General features: G+C 36.0%; 1 protein-coding gene and 1 long non-coding RNA gene across 2 annotated transcripts in view; one reads left to right on the forward strand and one right to left on the reverse strand.

Moving 5' to 3' along the window:
- The window catches only part of LOC100374238 (xanthine dehydrogenase/oxidase-like), a 16,411-nt gene continuing 755 nt past the window's right edge, over positions 1-15,656 (forward strand). Inside the window, exons 1-31 of the mRNA XM_085502425.1 lie at positions 1-165; positions 1,231-1,288; positions 1,981-2,077; positions 2,351-2,459; positions 2,563-2,751; positions 2,875-2,928; positions 3,276-3,356; positions 3,455-3,596; positions 3,762-3,926; positions 4,102-4,178; positions 4,270-4,366; positions 4,530-4,639; positions 5,055-5,248; positions 5,382-5,541; positions 6,030-6,119; positions 6,254-6,371; positions 6,491-6,542; positions 8,103-8,238; positions 8,852-8,971; positions 9,409-9,627; positions 9,841-9,977; positions 10,536-10,710; positions 10,919-11,110; positions 11,284-11,432; positions 11,537-11,618; positions 12,571-12,795; positions 12,907-12,981; positions 13,237-13,289; positions 13,646-13,832; positions 14,846-15,038; positions 15,261-15,433. Of these exons, the coding sequence (XP_085358551.1) occupies positions 91-165; positions 1,231-1,288; positions 1,981-2,077; positions 2,351-2,459; positions 2,563-2,751; positions 2,875-2,928; positions 3,276-3,356; positions 3,455-3,596; positions 3,762-3,926; positions 4,102-4,178; positions 4,270-4,366; positions 4,530-4,639; positions 5,055-5,248; positions 5,382-5,541; positions 6,030-6,119; positions 6,254-6,371; positions 6,491-6,542; positions 8,103-8,238; positions 8,852-8,971; positions 9,409-9,627; positions 9,841-9,977; positions 10,536-10,710; positions 10,919-11,110; positions 11,284-11,432; positions 11,537-11,618; positions 12,571-12,795; positions 12,907-12,981; positions 13,237-13,289; positions 13,646-13,832; positions 14,846-15,038; positions 15,261-15,433 (3,984 nt within the window). The 5' untranslated portion in view covers positions 1-90. The remainder of the gene's footprint in view (positions 166-1,230; positions 1,289-1,980; positions 2,078-2,350; positions 2,460-2,562; positions 2,752-2,874; positions 2,929-3,275; positions 3,357-3,454; positions 3,597-3,761; positions 3,927-4,101; positions 4,179-4,269; positions 4,367-4,529; positions 4,640-5,054; positions 5,249-5,381; positions 5,542-6,029; positions 6,120-6,253; positions 6,372-6,490; positions 6,543-8,102; positions 8,239-8,851; positions 8,972-9,408; positions 9,628-9,840; positions 9,978-10,535; positions 10,711-10,918; positions 11,111-11,283; positions 11,433-11,536; positions 11,619-12,570; positions 12,796-12,906; positions 12,982-13,236; positions 13,290-13,645; positions 13,833-14,845; positions 15,039-15,260; positions 15,434-15,656) is intronic.
- Positions 5,171-15,656, reverse strand: part of LOC146739482 (uncharacterized) — a 25,110-nt gene continuing 14,624 nt past the window's right edge. Inside the window, exons 2-3 of the long non-coding RNA XR_014930107.1 lie at positions 10,074-10,145; positions 5,171-5,322 (exon numbers count right to left, since the gene is read on the reverse strand). This is a non-coding gene — a long non-coding RNA (uncharacterized LOC146739482). The remainder of the gene's footprint in view (positions 5,323-10,073; positions 10,146-15,656) is intronic.

The following is a 15,656-nucleotide window of genomic DNA, read 5'->3' on the forward strand; positions in this document are numbered from 1 at the left end:
TCAGGTAAGCCATATGATACGAACGCCGATAGGATATAAGTCCTGGAGTTTGGAGTTTAGCCCTATTCTGTCTGACATTGAAGCTGCACCATGGCCACTACAGAGTCTGTGCGGTCTAGCACTGACATGAGTGACGATTTTGTTGTATACGTCAACGGTAAAAAGGTGAGACAAACATTCTCCGACTCAGATCGCCTAGCTGCAAACTCATGACGACCTACTGACACTGACACCGCTCTCGATAACATCGCGGTTGATTGTAGGTTCAGACGAGTTCAGTGTGTGTCACTGTCGTAATGTAGTGACGTATTTGATCATACGTTTTGATTTGTAAATAGGTCGTGCATTCTGATTGAATGAAATAGACTTGAAACGGTTAACATGCCAACCTATCTTTGGATCACGCAGCTGTATAACATGTAGCGAGTTTGTTTGTAGTCCGACCGTCCGTGGCAGCGAATTTACTTACAGTATGAAATGTGTATCATAAATAATATGGACGAACGGCCGCAAAATATTCAATCTCAATGTTGCCGATTTACGCGTCGCCTATAGAGGGCGCAACTTACAGGAATTGTGTATTCGAAGTTTGTGGTTACTTCGTTTGTTTGTGCATGTTTTAAGAAATTGTGCCAGATTAGTTTTGATAAACAGGAAATTCGAATCTCTCACAACCCAGTGCGCTCTTCCAGTTGCAAGCATGAATGCGGCGATGTGAACTATAAATATTGACTTTAACTTTTTAGAGTATTTTTTTCATGCGTCCCAGGAATATCCTAGTTAAATCTAGGTAGTGAAGCTGTAATCACCTAATTTGCATTTACTCCAATTTTATCTATCTCACTAATATCTTGAATTACTTCATTTGCATGATATTAATTAGCCAATTTTAGGTGTTAGCCAATTTTTTGCACTAATTCAGTGAAACTGGTAGTTGGGTGCTTGGCGATAATCTACATATCTGATGAGTTAAGGAGTTTAACTCTGCATATAATTTACGTACTTTGCATGGTAATTAGCCGATTTATTGATTTCTTATGTTGTACGTAGTGTTTTCATCTACTACTACCTTGGTCCCAAAGGCTAACGTAAACATTCCCGCGTATTGTTGTAAATCTATGGTGACGATAACAGGTGGGACTGGCCTAATACCTGGGTCTCAAAGGCTAACGTCACCATTCTCACGTATTAATAAAAAGACAAATACAACAACTACTACTTATTTGTTAGTTTACAGACAAGCATGTAGACCCTGAAACAACTTTATTAAACTACATCAGGAGAAAGCGTATCCTTTCAAATGCTGTCAATATTAGTGACGGGAATGGCAAATACGCTGAGTAGAAGTGATGAAATGAATACGACTTCATAGCTATAATATTTATAACAATGTAGTTGGTGGACAGCAGTGTATCAATAGTTAAATTTAATTTGTTGATTTTTAACAGTAAGACAGTAGATGCTAAAAAATCATACCTGTTTATGTTCGCAAAAAGAAAATATTTATTTTTGTTCATATTGAATATTATATTTCTTGACATTACTTCTTGATAACACATTAAGTATGATTTTTCATGAAACGTTGTTGAGGCAGCAAACATAGTGGACAAACTTGTGTGTTTGGTATTTCATCGGACTATGTACCTGATTTATCAAGATACGATATCAATTATTTCTCCCGAAGTTATCCACATAAACAATTTATTTCTAATGAAAATCGAATTTCAGTATTGTAGAATTTCAGTATTTTCAGAATGCGGTGCATCTCGTATCCCCGTTTTCCGACAATGCAGTCAAACGCAATTATTTGGTTGCTTCGGTTACTGACGGTTCATTTGGCACAGCGAATACATTAAATACATCTTGAATTCGCAGCAAGTTATACCAACGTCGTGATTATAGCTGATGTACTTAGCGTTGACATGTAAATCATGTAAATGTAAATCATCTTTGTTTGTATGGCCTTGACTTCTTGTTCAGTAAGATTAACAGGAAGTAAATTGTCTTGTGGTGAAGGAGGATGTGGAGCTTGTACTGTGATGCTGTCAAAATATGACCACGTGGACAAGAAGATATCGTATCCTTTACTTATATAAGATAAGTTCGTATTTTTGGTTGTCACACATCGGCCACGTATGCTTAGATAGTAGCTGGGTCATAGTCTTAGGTCATTATCCTATGTTTTGTTTTATTTATGCCATTTATTCGCCATATTGCCTACTTATACTTGATTTATAATCAATTGCGTTGTTAAGACTCATATCTGTAATTTAACGAATATTATAAACACAACGGTGAGTCTTGCACTAAATTTTTAAAATTGTATTACTTTCTAAACATCTTGATGCAGACATTATGCTATCAATGCATGTTATACCCCTGTATGCTCTGTACATGGTATGGCTATCACCACAGTGGAAGGTGTTGGATCAACAAAGACAAAGCTGCATCCCGTACAGGTTCGTTCTCAATTCATTACCTCAAGTGCTTTAATTTGCCTGTAATATGTCATCGATTCATGTTACCAAATGTATTATTATTATTATTCTATTTTAAATGCAGGAACGTCTTGCGAAAGCCCATGGTCTGCAGTGTGGATTTTGTTCACCTGGAATGGTAATGTCAATGTACACGTTATTACGGAACAATGCCGACCCTACCATCTCGGATATCGAAAAGTGTCTGAAAGGGAATTTGTGTCGCTGCACTGGATATAGGTCAATATTGGACGGATTCAAGACTTTCGCTCAGGTAGCACGTGTATCTGAAGTGCTTTTTTTTTACCTTTCGTGTAATTTTAGATTGTAGATTTAAAGTTTAGGTGCATATATGAATTGGATTGCATAATATCCTAGTTTTTTTGTTTTTTTTAAGAATGGTTGCTGTGGTTACCTCTCTGTCTGTAATGCTGACCAGCATAATGAGACTGTAAGTTGTTTTTTTGGCGACAGAATCGATGGACGCCTGTGGGTATTTGTGTGCATAGTACTTTGAAATGAATGAAATAAATTCTGAATAATGGTCCAATGATGTTAGCAGCGTCATCATTGTGAACTTTAATTCTGAATGAACTCAATATATATAAATTGTCAATCATTTGGGGAGTGTTTTGTGAATTCATTGTACTCATGATGTAGATGCGAACTCCAAACACGCGTGCGATCGTACATGCACTTCAATTATACGTATATGCATTTGGTATTGCGCCATACAAGTTGAACTTTTTCGTGTGAAAATAAACAAATGTAATAGCCTATAGAATCATTTTCTTCCAGCGCTTGAATCTCTCAGTTGATCTCAAAGATTGTGAACCTTACGACCCTTCTCAAGAACTTATATTCCCACCGGCTTTGCAGGTAATGTGGTTAATATTTTGTTCTCATCCACTTAGACGCAATAGTGTTTTTGTTACTATCGATATCATTAAATGCCCCTTTCATATTATATAATGCAGACGAAGAATTGGTTTCAAACACAAACAGTTCGGTTTGTTGGGGAATCGGTTGACTGGATTCGACCTACCACTTTAAAGGAACTACTCAAATTGAAGACTGGGTTACCAACTGCTAAATTGGTTGTGGGCAATGCTGAAGTTGGTAGGCACATTCACGTATTGATAACAAATGCAATAAAATACATACAAAAAACACTGCTACTGCAGAATGTGGCATAAATGCGACTACTGTACAAAATATTACAATAATGATACACTCCACAACTAATTACACCCTTTTTTTATATTCATTGATTCGCATGTAAAGGATTTGAACCAAGACCCAAGAATATAAAAACTACTTTGATATCAGCAACACACGTACCCGAGTTAAACCAGATTGATATCACAGACTCTGGTATCACATTTGGTTCTTCTGTCACTATGAGTCGTATGTACGACGTTCTCAAAAGAAGAGTCGACGAATTACCAAGTTAGTAGCAATGAAGGGATAATTTCGTGCAAAGCGATTTGTTTTGATAGTTTAACCATATAATTTGATATTGTGCACCACCATGATTAGTAATTAATTGGCTCGATGTCATTAGATGTACGTATTATAACTGTGGCGATCTGTGTTGAATTACATTATTCGATGTTTGTACTAGAGAGCAAGACAAAGATATATAGATCCCTAATGGAAATGTTGGAAATGATAGGCGACCAACAATTGAGAAATGTTGCGGTGAGTAATATTTCAACAAGTAACTGATTACATAATCAACAGATATTTAGTATGTGTTGTACTATTAATGCTTATATTGTTCCATTTCCAGGGTATTGGTAGCCATATAATGAGTGCCAGTCCTTTATCTGATATCAATCCTATGTTGATGGCTGCTGACGTCACTCTTATTGTTGCTTCTCACAAAGGTATGCTTTGAAATCATGCACACATGCATCAATTGCAGAACTGTTACAGAAAACTATGTGAAATGTATTGAAATTAGAATAAGATCATAACTGGGTGGGAACATTATATGTAAATATGATGTGCAATTAAAATTATACATGTTGCTTATTCTGTATTTAATAGATGGCGAACGAACCATAAATATGGATAATACCTTCTTCACTGGGCCTAGGAGTACGTGTCTCAAGGAAGATGAACTTTTAATTAGTTTGACAATAAGATTTTCAACAAAGGTAATTCAATGACTCTCCCTTGAACTAACAATTTATAATCTGAGAAATCTATCTGTTCACAAACGTACTTCTATCTTTTAATCTCTCTTGTAAGTCATCAGATTATATTCCTTTTGTTGAAAATTAACGTACCTAAGATGGTAGCTATTTACGTGGAAGAGAACTAGAAGTAACGTTATGCCTGCTTGTCGCTTGAAATCTCTTCCAAATGCCAATAACCGCCATTAATTTATCTATAAAATAATATATCCATATGCCATTTACAAATGGTTTGCTCCAAAAATGACCGAATAATTCTGCATACAATGTGTGTTATATTTTATCGTGACAAAACAACTGTTGTATTACACCTCGTTCTATAATGTTCAAATCACATTGCACTGCTGTTCAAAACAATAGTTTTCTCATTCATCAGGACGAATATTTTAGTGGGTATAAAGTGAACAATCAAGTTCACCGTCGAGATAGAGACGTTGCAATGATAAGTGCTGGTATGAATGTTTGTTTTGAAGACAACAGTGACGTCATTCGGATACTTACTCTCTGTTTTGCTGGAACTGGACCAACAGTGGTCATGGCAACTGACATGATGGAGCATATTCAAGGAAGGTAATAACATCATTGTGCCGATGACTGCGCAGTATGTTCTTCAGCTATTTGCATTATTGAATTGTTGCCGAAACCTGTGTGAAGGTGATATGAATCTATTGAAATTGAAAGTTGAAACGTTCGTTTGTTTTAGAAAATGGGACGAGTGTCTTCTTAGAGATGTTCAGCGCATGCTGGTAGAGAAGCTGGAAATGTCGAAAGAAGGCGGGTTTGTTGAGTATCGAAAGAACCTATTGCAGAGTTTCTTCTTTCAATTTTATTTAAACGTGCAGAATGAACTAAGTCAACAACTGGTGAGTGAGTAAAGCATGTATAATTATTGAATAAAGCACGTGATATGCATATTGACATAAAACCAGAGACGTTAAATCGTGTCCTTTGGAATGTACCATTTTTATTAATTATTACATTTTGGCTTCTTCTTGAAAACTACATGCTTTGATATATTATATATAGGTACCTTGGGTGGACCTCTAGTATATTTGTTCATTTTGTGACGATATCATTAATTCTATATTTTTAGCGAATAATTGTCTTATTATTGATAAAAAATGTTATTCTAATTTTTCGCTTTGAAATTACCTGCCCGATTGATTTTATGTTTACATAATTTGTTTGATGAAATTAGGTTGGCATGTTCTTAATAGTCGGAACCAAACTTCAATTTAGTGGATTCACAGTGTTTTGTCTTATGCGTGGCTGCCACAATGTTCTTGTAGGACAGCAGAACTATTTCGACTTACTTAATTTATATGCTGTCATGTTTAAATTTACTCCTTAGCCTGGCATTGTTTTTCCGATACCGTTATCATATCAAACAACGTTGAATTCAATGGAATTACCAGCTAATAGCAGTACACAAGTATTTCAGGTATGTACAACACGGACTTAATAAACATGTAATTGTATATTGCATGTTAGAAACAGTCCAACATGCATTAACAATTTCTGATGTAAACCCAGTTAAAAATCCTGAAACATGACTTTATCCTCATTTGTCTACAGGGCGTACCTTGTGAACAGTCGGATGATGACCCTGTGGGACGACCAGTAATGAATGAATCAAGTTTACATTTAACCACTGGACAAGCATTATTTTTAGATGACATAAAACCCGAACAAGGTAAAATAAATAAAATTGTTTATACTTTTACATAATATAATACGAATTTCACTATGTTTATAACTCGCATTGTATTTAACAAAAATAACTGTTTTATCATTCATTTTTTCTCTACATAGATGAACTACATTTTGCACTTGTCATTAGTAAGCAAGCACATGCCAAAATACTGTAAGTATATCATGTTGTTATACAGCATGCCGTAATTTTGCACTGCACTGTCTTTGTGCATACTGTGCAGTATTCTCGTAATAACCTCATATTATTGCGCTAGAAAGGATTCTAGTTTTAAGTCAAAGCTTCGGATGAGCCATGTTTTTGAAATGCATAACATACATGATTTAACATAATCAGTGTTAACAATGTATATATATTCTATTTCATTGGGCTATATAGTCCAAGTGTAAAATAAAATCCTAACCCTGGTTCGTATCCCTTTGCCACGTGGACGTTCCTTGCCAACAAAAAATAAAACTTTTAAATCACAGAACAAGAAACATACAACAAATATCATCTGTTTCAAGTTATCACAGACTAGGGATGTGTATATTGTGATTAGCACAATCACGCGGAAGTACGAGGCTGAATCAGTTACAGCTTTGAAATTGACATCTCACATCTCACTTGGACTAATCACAAATAAAAAAGTTATTTTTTTGCTAATGTTGTGGCATTTTGCCCCAAGCCTCGCCTCGCTTAGGGTTTAGAAATCTGGGGAAATGATCGCCAGAATTGTAACCTCCAATTTTACCACGCCCTCGGCATTCATTTGTCAAAATCTATGACATTGTTAAGCCTCCCTAATTCCACGTTTCTAACTATATGACCTTATCCAGGGAAAAACTTCACACACTTTGCTTTAAAATATATCCATCACAATATCAAAACTAGGGGGACCTTGCCGTACCAAAAATGAACTCTTCCATTGAAAAACTTGCGATATTGTATGCTGGCCTTTATTCTTTTGAATAAGCTTTCTTAAGAGTTGAGAAATTCAAAATTCAAATATAGATTCAAAAGTGTCTGTCTGTCTGTCTGTCTGTCTGTCTGTCTGTCTGTCTGTCTGTCTGTCTGTCTGTCTGTCTGTCTGTCATACTTAGTATTGTATGTTTAGAGCTATATACAAATTGTATTCACTAGTACTAGTCAAAAAGATCTGAATAGATTAGCTGTTCAAGCTTATTTTCGTTTCATCTTATCCAAATTATTTTCTTTTCTTTGTTTTGTAGTTATTTGTTCTAATATCTTTCGCTACTACTTTTTTATTTCTTTTTAAATATTAGTTTATTGTTAATTATTTATATAGAAAAGTCGCACGGTGCTTATTTGGGTTGAAGGATGCGTGATATTCAGTTCACCCTTTTCAAAAAAATGTTTGTTGAGAGGTAGGCAAGAGTTTCAAAAGAAATGTGGAGATCTCCACGGTCAGCGGCAGAGACCAAGTCGACCAATGTTGTAACCTTAGTTAAAAAGCAATAATAAGTTTCAACCGGAATGCCATCAACATTGTTAGTGTTGACGGAGGCCATGTGTGAGCAGCAGCCATCTTGGTCGTCGACAGCATACAATATCCAAATAAAAACAAGTTACTCACGAATAACTAGAACAATTCAGCTGAGCGAAAACTGAAAAAAATAAGATTCAGACGGCAGCAAAACATTCGAACATATTGTATTGTACTGTGTGCGAAATGTCTCATGCTTAAATATTTTTTGTAATTTGTAATTTCAGTTCAATTGACACATCGGAAGCGATCTCGCAGGATGGTGTCCATTCTTTTGTCGGGGCCGTTGATGTTCCTGGCAACAACAGATGGAGTTTGATAAACCCTGATAATTTGGAGGAGGCTATTTTTGCAACGGAAGAGGTATGCTTGAAATATCGATGTAAACAGTCCTTTTTGTTTAATAAAGCATGTTTGAGTCACTGATAATGCCAAAAGGTAAAAAGACTTGGAATCTCGTAAAATTTGAAAACTGGTGTTTAATTTGATACAGTTTTGAATTAACTTATCACTGATATTCCATGTATTTTATTTTCAAGTTTTTTTTTCAAGAGGCTAAATATTTTTTTTAAAAAGCGCAGGCACACGAATTGGCTCACCCACTCTTTATTTTCGAAGTTAGTCAAAGCTGTTGAAAATGAAACTGGAGAAAACATCACTGTTGTAACAAACGCGCTTCACGCGTCACAAATACTGTTTAAAATTTACCGACAATAATGATTTTTGCTGTAGTCGTTGTTATTTCTCTTTTGCCTTACAGTTGTTTTTGTAAGGATTATCCGTTTTAAAATATTCAAATGGGAGGAAAACACAACATTTTGGCAGCCATTTCCAATTCTTTATAAACATGTATTTTTTTGTTTTTGAGGATAATCTACACTTGATTTGTAATGTCATAATTTGCAAACAACGATGTTGTGTTAATTGTAGAACACGGGATGTCGACGATACCTCAGTAATAAATGTTACATTTTAGGTTTTGTGTGTTGGTCAAATTATTGGGGGAATCGTCGCAGATACACCACAGCTGGCCCGTAAAGCAGCAAATCTAGTTAAAGTCGAATATGGAGAGGTGGAACACATTCTGACCATCGAGGTATGTACCATTATTATACATCTGTCATCGTAACGCCATAAGTTACAGTGTGCCGTAATTTTGCGGTATTGCACTTAGTATGTTTATCCTACCATATTAGGAAATGCGAATTCCAATTATGAAGCGATTACGCGCGTGAGCGACCTCTAATATTAAAAAAGAAAGAAATCCGTTAAATCTGTTCTAAACTTTTTAGATTTCGGCATTCCCATGACCTATCCTTGGGAGGAAAAGATGTATTATACACGCGTCGGTCGATACTACCGCTGTACTGTCTTCGTGCATAATTTGCAGTATCCTCGTAATAACCTCCGTATTATATTAAATAAACCAATAATTGAATTGTGTTGTCGCATTTTTTAACTGATCAATAATGCGACCAACTTACAGGAACTCAGTATAATATAATCATATTTATGTTACTAAATTATACTTAGGAGGCTATCTGTAAGGAATCGTATATGCAACCATTCCGTCATATAGAAGAAGGTGATGTAAACGCCGAATTTGAAAAATCGGATTTCGTGGTGGAAGGCGAGGTTCGTGTTGGTGGCCAGTATCATTACTATATGGAGAACCAGTGTTGTATAGCACAGCCAAATGAGTGCAATGAAATGTTGATGACTGTGTCAACACAGAACCTTTTTGGTGTACAGGTAAGTTACGTATGCATTATGCATACCTACTACATCCATGTATTTGTTACTTATTGGTCAATTATAATGCCGAGCCATATTTCTAATTCTTTGGTATCATAATTGTTGATAATATGGTGATGAATATTTAAAACCTGGTTTAATAAAATGTGGTAATTTTTCTTTCTATGTTTAATTATTCAAAACCATCGTTACACGTCTGCTCATTACTAGATGCACGTGGCGGACGCCCTAGGTATCCCAGCTCATAAAGTTACGTGTAAAATAAGGCGAGTTGGAGGGGCATTTGGTGGTAAAGATACTACAACCTCCACGAATTTGGCTATGGCATGTGCTGTCGCTGCAAACAAGTAAGCATTTATAACACTGCTGGCACTATTGAAATGTAAATGATACTCAATGATGTCTTCATAGTAAATGAATGTCCCAAAATGATACATCGTTACCTTGAAACTTTGCAGTATATCTGACAGGGCACTGTCGTAATAATGGTACCGGGATCTCGAGCACAATTCCATCTGAAATAAATTACACAAAACACAACACGTAAAAAAGAGACTAACTAACAATTCTTTCTCAACTTCACAAAACGCTCTCTCTGACTCCATTAAGCAGATAGAACGTTCCATCATGAGCGAGATACATAAAGTATAAGCAAGTATTCAAATATTGCCTGTGCTGGTTTCTGTTCAGATAGAAGCGTTTCATATATTTGAGGTCTATTATATGTCCTATTTTGATGATCATACGTACCAATTTTTATTTTGACAAATTTTTCATGATATTTCATCGGGCAATTACAATGACTGGCAGGTAAAACCAACATTATTTTCCAAAATACAAACCAATTCACACTTACAACAATGTTTTGCCATGTGTTACAGTTTTGACATCGTTCTTACATCTAGGACTGGAAAACCAGTACGCCTAGTCCTTGGCAGGGACACGGACATGCAATGTACTGGAATGAGACACCCATTTTTGCTGAAGTTTAAAGTTGGTTTCAACAAAGACGGAATGCTTAGAGCGCTTGAAAGTGAATTGTTCGTGAATGCGGGATATACTTGTAACTTGTCCGTTATAGTGAGTATTACTAGTAAAAAATGAAAGGCAACCTCTCTGATGTTACGTATTTCAAGAGCGCATGGTTGAAATCAAACAACGAGCACTATCGGAAGAGTAAATTTGTCAGGAACATACAATGTGCATGGCCATGTATTCGATAGTATGTTAATTGATATGTCTTTTATTTCGAGCACAATTTTGCCGTAACACACGCCATTTTCTTCAGATAGTAGACGTTATGATGCATCAATTGCATAATGCCTATAAGATTCCAGTGTACAGTATGACTGGTAAGGCTTGCAGGACAAATGTCCAATCCAACACAATCATGCGAGCAGCGGGGACTGTGCAACCAATGGCAGGTATTGAGACTATTATGGATCTGGTAGCAGCAAAATGCGGTATTTCTCCCGAGAAGGTGAGGTGGTGTACTGTAGTCTAATGTCCGTGCGTTTGCTTAATGTATCGGAATGTTCAGACTGCTTTATTTAACACTGTTCATGGTTATTTCAAAATAAATGCTGTACGATCTCTGCGTGTGCAAGTGTGTGCATTTTATGCTATACTTTAACAATATATCTTTGTTTTTAGGTCCGCGCAATGAATTTGTATAAAGTTGGTGACAGTGATAATTTTTATCAAGAGCTACCTGATGTTATTAACTTAAAAAGATGCTGGAACGAGTGCCTTCTGAAAAGTGATTTCGACAGTAGACGTGAAACAATTGATCATTTTAATAGGTTTGTCGATACAAGCACAGTGCGTTATGTAATCAGCCAGTCACTACACCGATGCTGTATAATTTATGACATATGAATTAACATTAAGTTTTTATTATTCACAGAACAAATCGTTGGAAGAAACGCGGATTAGCCATTGTTCCTATCCAGAGAATGACGGGTATAATAGGGATTGTTGCTAATCAGGTGAGTTTATGTGGGTGATAGTAGAGAAGTCAGTCAAGACGATATTTACGCTTCTGAGGCTAGTGAACAACTAACTTTATTTCAGATACTACACACTTAAATACAATAAAAACAGATGTCAAAGTCATTACTGTAAACTTGAAAGGGTGCCGCTAATGGACACTAAAACAGTAGTTGGTCCAACCCGTAGTTGGTCCGGAAGGCAATCAAGCAATGTAAATAACCTTGCATGTTACGTAACGTGGTAACAGACATTGTGTCTGTCTATTCCCGACAGTTTACAGTGGCTTCTCGTGATTTATAATGTCATCTTTATACACACCTCGTGTTGAGTTGCGTGCAAACCTACGTGGGTATACTGACCAATATATGATATACTATTGGGTAACCAATTGACCAGCAAAGTCAATCTAACACAAATAAAATTACATTTGTTCCAAAAACAAAGAAATTATAGAAAAATACATAAAAATATGCAAAGTGCTTCGCCTAAATATTGGCTGAAGAAAATATGGCGTTCTAAGTGTTAAATTACCCAAGATGCAAATATCATTCCATGTTTCATCAACATTACGTTGCTAATTAAAATTGGACTAACTGCAGTTTACCACGGCGACATGTGTGGCCTGGAGATTCAGGACCAGTGAAAGTGTTAAAACTCGTACATTTATTCATTGTTCGCGATCCATGCGGGTAGATATCTAAATATCGTTCAATCATGTCAGGCGTTTTGTGTCACGTGATTTATCTTGTATAATAACTGGTACATTATCACTGATGTATAACTCTCGTACTTGAATACGCACCTTGTCGTGTCCCGTGTCATTGGGTCTACTCCTAGAGTAAAAGCGTGTATCCTCAATTCTGACACCGCATAGACATTCTCAATATTACATAATATGAATTTACACGTGAAAGATGAAAACAGTGACTTTTCGTATCCAACATATAGGGCGCTGCATTGGTGCATATATATCTGGATGGTTCAGTGTTACTTACCCATGGTGGTATAGAGATGGGTCAAGGGTTACATACCAAGACAATACAGATTGCAAGTCGTGTTCTACGTATACCCTCTGAACGTATACATATCAATGAGACAAGTACGGATAAGGTACCGAACGCGACTAGTACTGGCGGGTCAGCAGGAACAGATTTATTCGGCACCGCAATTAAGGTAGTTTTTTTTTCCCTGTATGGCTAGTTAACTGTCTCGTTGGACATTGTTTAATTTGAACAGTATTCATGTAAACTAAATCGTAATTACTACATTATATATCATTTTCAGTTTGCATGCGAGACTATAATGAAGCGGTTAGAACCGTTCATGCTTGGAAATCCTGAAGGATCATGGGAAGATTGGGTATGTTTATGAATTTATGAATACATACTCCTAGAATATAATGCTTTAATGTATTCAAATATTCTTCGAATAACTCACTAATATTCGGTTCAGTGAAATATGATTGCTTTGTTCGAAAATTGTTTTTAGTATACTTTAGTATACCTACGGCCATAATTTAACCTACAAAATTGCATTAAGTGTATTAAATTATTTCTTCTCATTGTACACATCGATGGCGCTGTATATTATTAAACGGTAACATTTGTTAATTAGGTCCATGCAGCTTATTCACACAGGGTCAGCTTATCAGCAACTGGATTCTACAAGTGAGTACACATTTATCACATAGGATTTTTCATATCAGCGTATGAATTAATATATATATTCCTCGAGCTAATCCCATACCATATTCCCCATATATTATATTAAATCCCTGAAATTAAGATAATTATCGGCTATCGAAACGGCGTCCCAAACTTGGTAACTTGAGGGTGGCATACACCAAACGTCAGTCGTTTTATTAAACACCTTAGAAGCAAAGGATTGCTTGGAAACTTATTGAGAACGAAAGAACCACGTAACTTGTTTAGAAATATCAAACAGTGTTTTTGTATATGTTTAATGAAATGAAATTAATGAAAACTCATGAAATTCTAATTGTTAAATGCATGCTTGCATAAAGGTTCCCAGGCGATATAGGGTTCAACTGGGAAGATCACCGCGCCAGTCGTTTGCAATATCACTTTATGTACGGTGCGGGCTGCTGTGAAGTTGAAATTGATTGCCTGACCGGTGAACATCAAATGAGACGTGTTGATATTGTCATGGACATAGGACGAAGTTTAAATCCAGCATTGGACATTGGACAGGTAAAGCGTTCGTTGATTGATAAGGCTTTTTTCAAATATACCTGTTTACTGTCGGTTTACGGTCGGTATAAAAAGGTGTCACAGTCGTCGTGTCGTGTAAACAGTGTATTTTACATGCGTTGTTTAGAGTGAAGTTTAGGTAGGTAAAGACGTGAACTTTGGTTGGAAAGTCAGAAAAGTTGGTTGAAAAAGCGAGTTGAATTTTCTAATTTTTTTTTTTTTGGAATGTCGTTATTAAAGTTTTTTGGAGAAGCTTAAATGTGTGGAAAGTCGAACCAATGTTTTGCAAAGTTTTAAAAAGTTGGACGGTAAATAGAAAAAGGTTTGTTGGAATGTTGTAAATGTTGTTGAAAATTCGAAGGCGTTACATAAAAAGTAGTTAAAATTGTCAGGAACACGTTAACGATGGGTGAGAAGACAGAGAAGTTGTGAAAGGTAGTTTAAAAGTCGAAAAAATTAAAATTCATAAAAGAGAAGTTGCAAGTTTTGAGAAGTTTTGATGATTTTGGTAAAAAATTGGTTGAATAGTCGAAACAATTATAGAAAAAAGTTTTGATGGAATGTCGTAAAAAATTGCCAACGTAAAAGTTGGACGAGAATTAGAAGTCGAAAAAGATGGTTGGAAATTCAAAACATGTTGATTTGAATGTCGTTTATATTTGCCTGTTGGGCGTTAATGTTGAGTGGGAATTCGGAAATTTCTGTTTGACATGTAAAAATTGGTTGAAAATACGATACAGCATTACTATAAAACGCGCCCTCTAGTGACAAGGCGCTTCCGTGATGTTAAAATGACCTAGCTGTATAGTCGTTCACCATCTATAATGAAGTAGAATCTGAAAACATAATCTTCATTGATGGGCAAATACAGATCAAAACGACATCGACGCTTTGACATTTACGACATATCGCCCAGATGCATATCTAGTTACGAATTGCTATCTTTTAAAACTAACGTGTGTGCATGTTGTATATTACATTTTTAGATTTGTATTATTTTTGCCTTTTTTCAGATTGAAGGTGGTTTTATCCAAGGTTATGGATTGTTTATTATGGAAGAATTGCGATATTCACAAAAAGGCGAACTACTGACCAGGGGACCAGGAATGTACCGAATACCATGGATCAGTGATATACCAAGACAATTCAATGTGCATTTGTTGGAAGGATCTACGTGTCCTGGTGGTATATATTCTGCCAAGGCAAGTAGATTATGATGATCGACGAGTTCATAGGCAACATGCCAAGATAAAATTGTGTAGACCATCAGTGGTGGGATATACGGAAAGATATGATCTCACTTGTTCCGGAACAACTGACATCAGTTTGGTAACTTTGACGTGCTAAGATGCGAATCTATATATTCGTAATACACCTGCAATTTAAAGCGTACTAATATTTATTTGTGTAATTAATAATTATAGGCAGTTGGAGAACCGCCATGTTTACTTGGAGTATCTGCACTGGTTGCCATTAGAGATGCTATATCTTCAGCCAGATCAGATGTTGGTCTCCATGGCAACTTCTATTTGAACTGTCCAGCGACAGCAGCGAGAATAAGGCTAGCTTGCAGTGATGATTTTCCAAAAACATCAAAAGAGGTACTACTTTTTTATTCGATTCAGTATATATAAATAGGTGACCTAGTTGACTATTTTACCCTTTCCCGCCATGAAAGACATTTGTTCATGACTCCCTATTTTTTGCATGGCGGGAACTTATATACCAATAACTCCAATTCGTATCGTAAAAGATGTTTTCCTGTAACTTTGTGTTGTTCCTATTATCTATTATCATATTACCTATTATTCCTATTAGCGTTTC

The sequence above is a fragment of the Saccoglossus kowalevskii genome, chromosome 8, assembly GCF_978046115.1.
Source record: "Saccoglossus kowalevskii chromosome 8, keSacKowa6.1, whole genome shotgun sequence".
Taxonomy (NCBI): domain Eukaryota; kingdom Metazoa; phylum Hemichordata; class Enteropneusta; family Harrimaniidae; genus Saccoglossus; species Saccoglossus kowalevskii.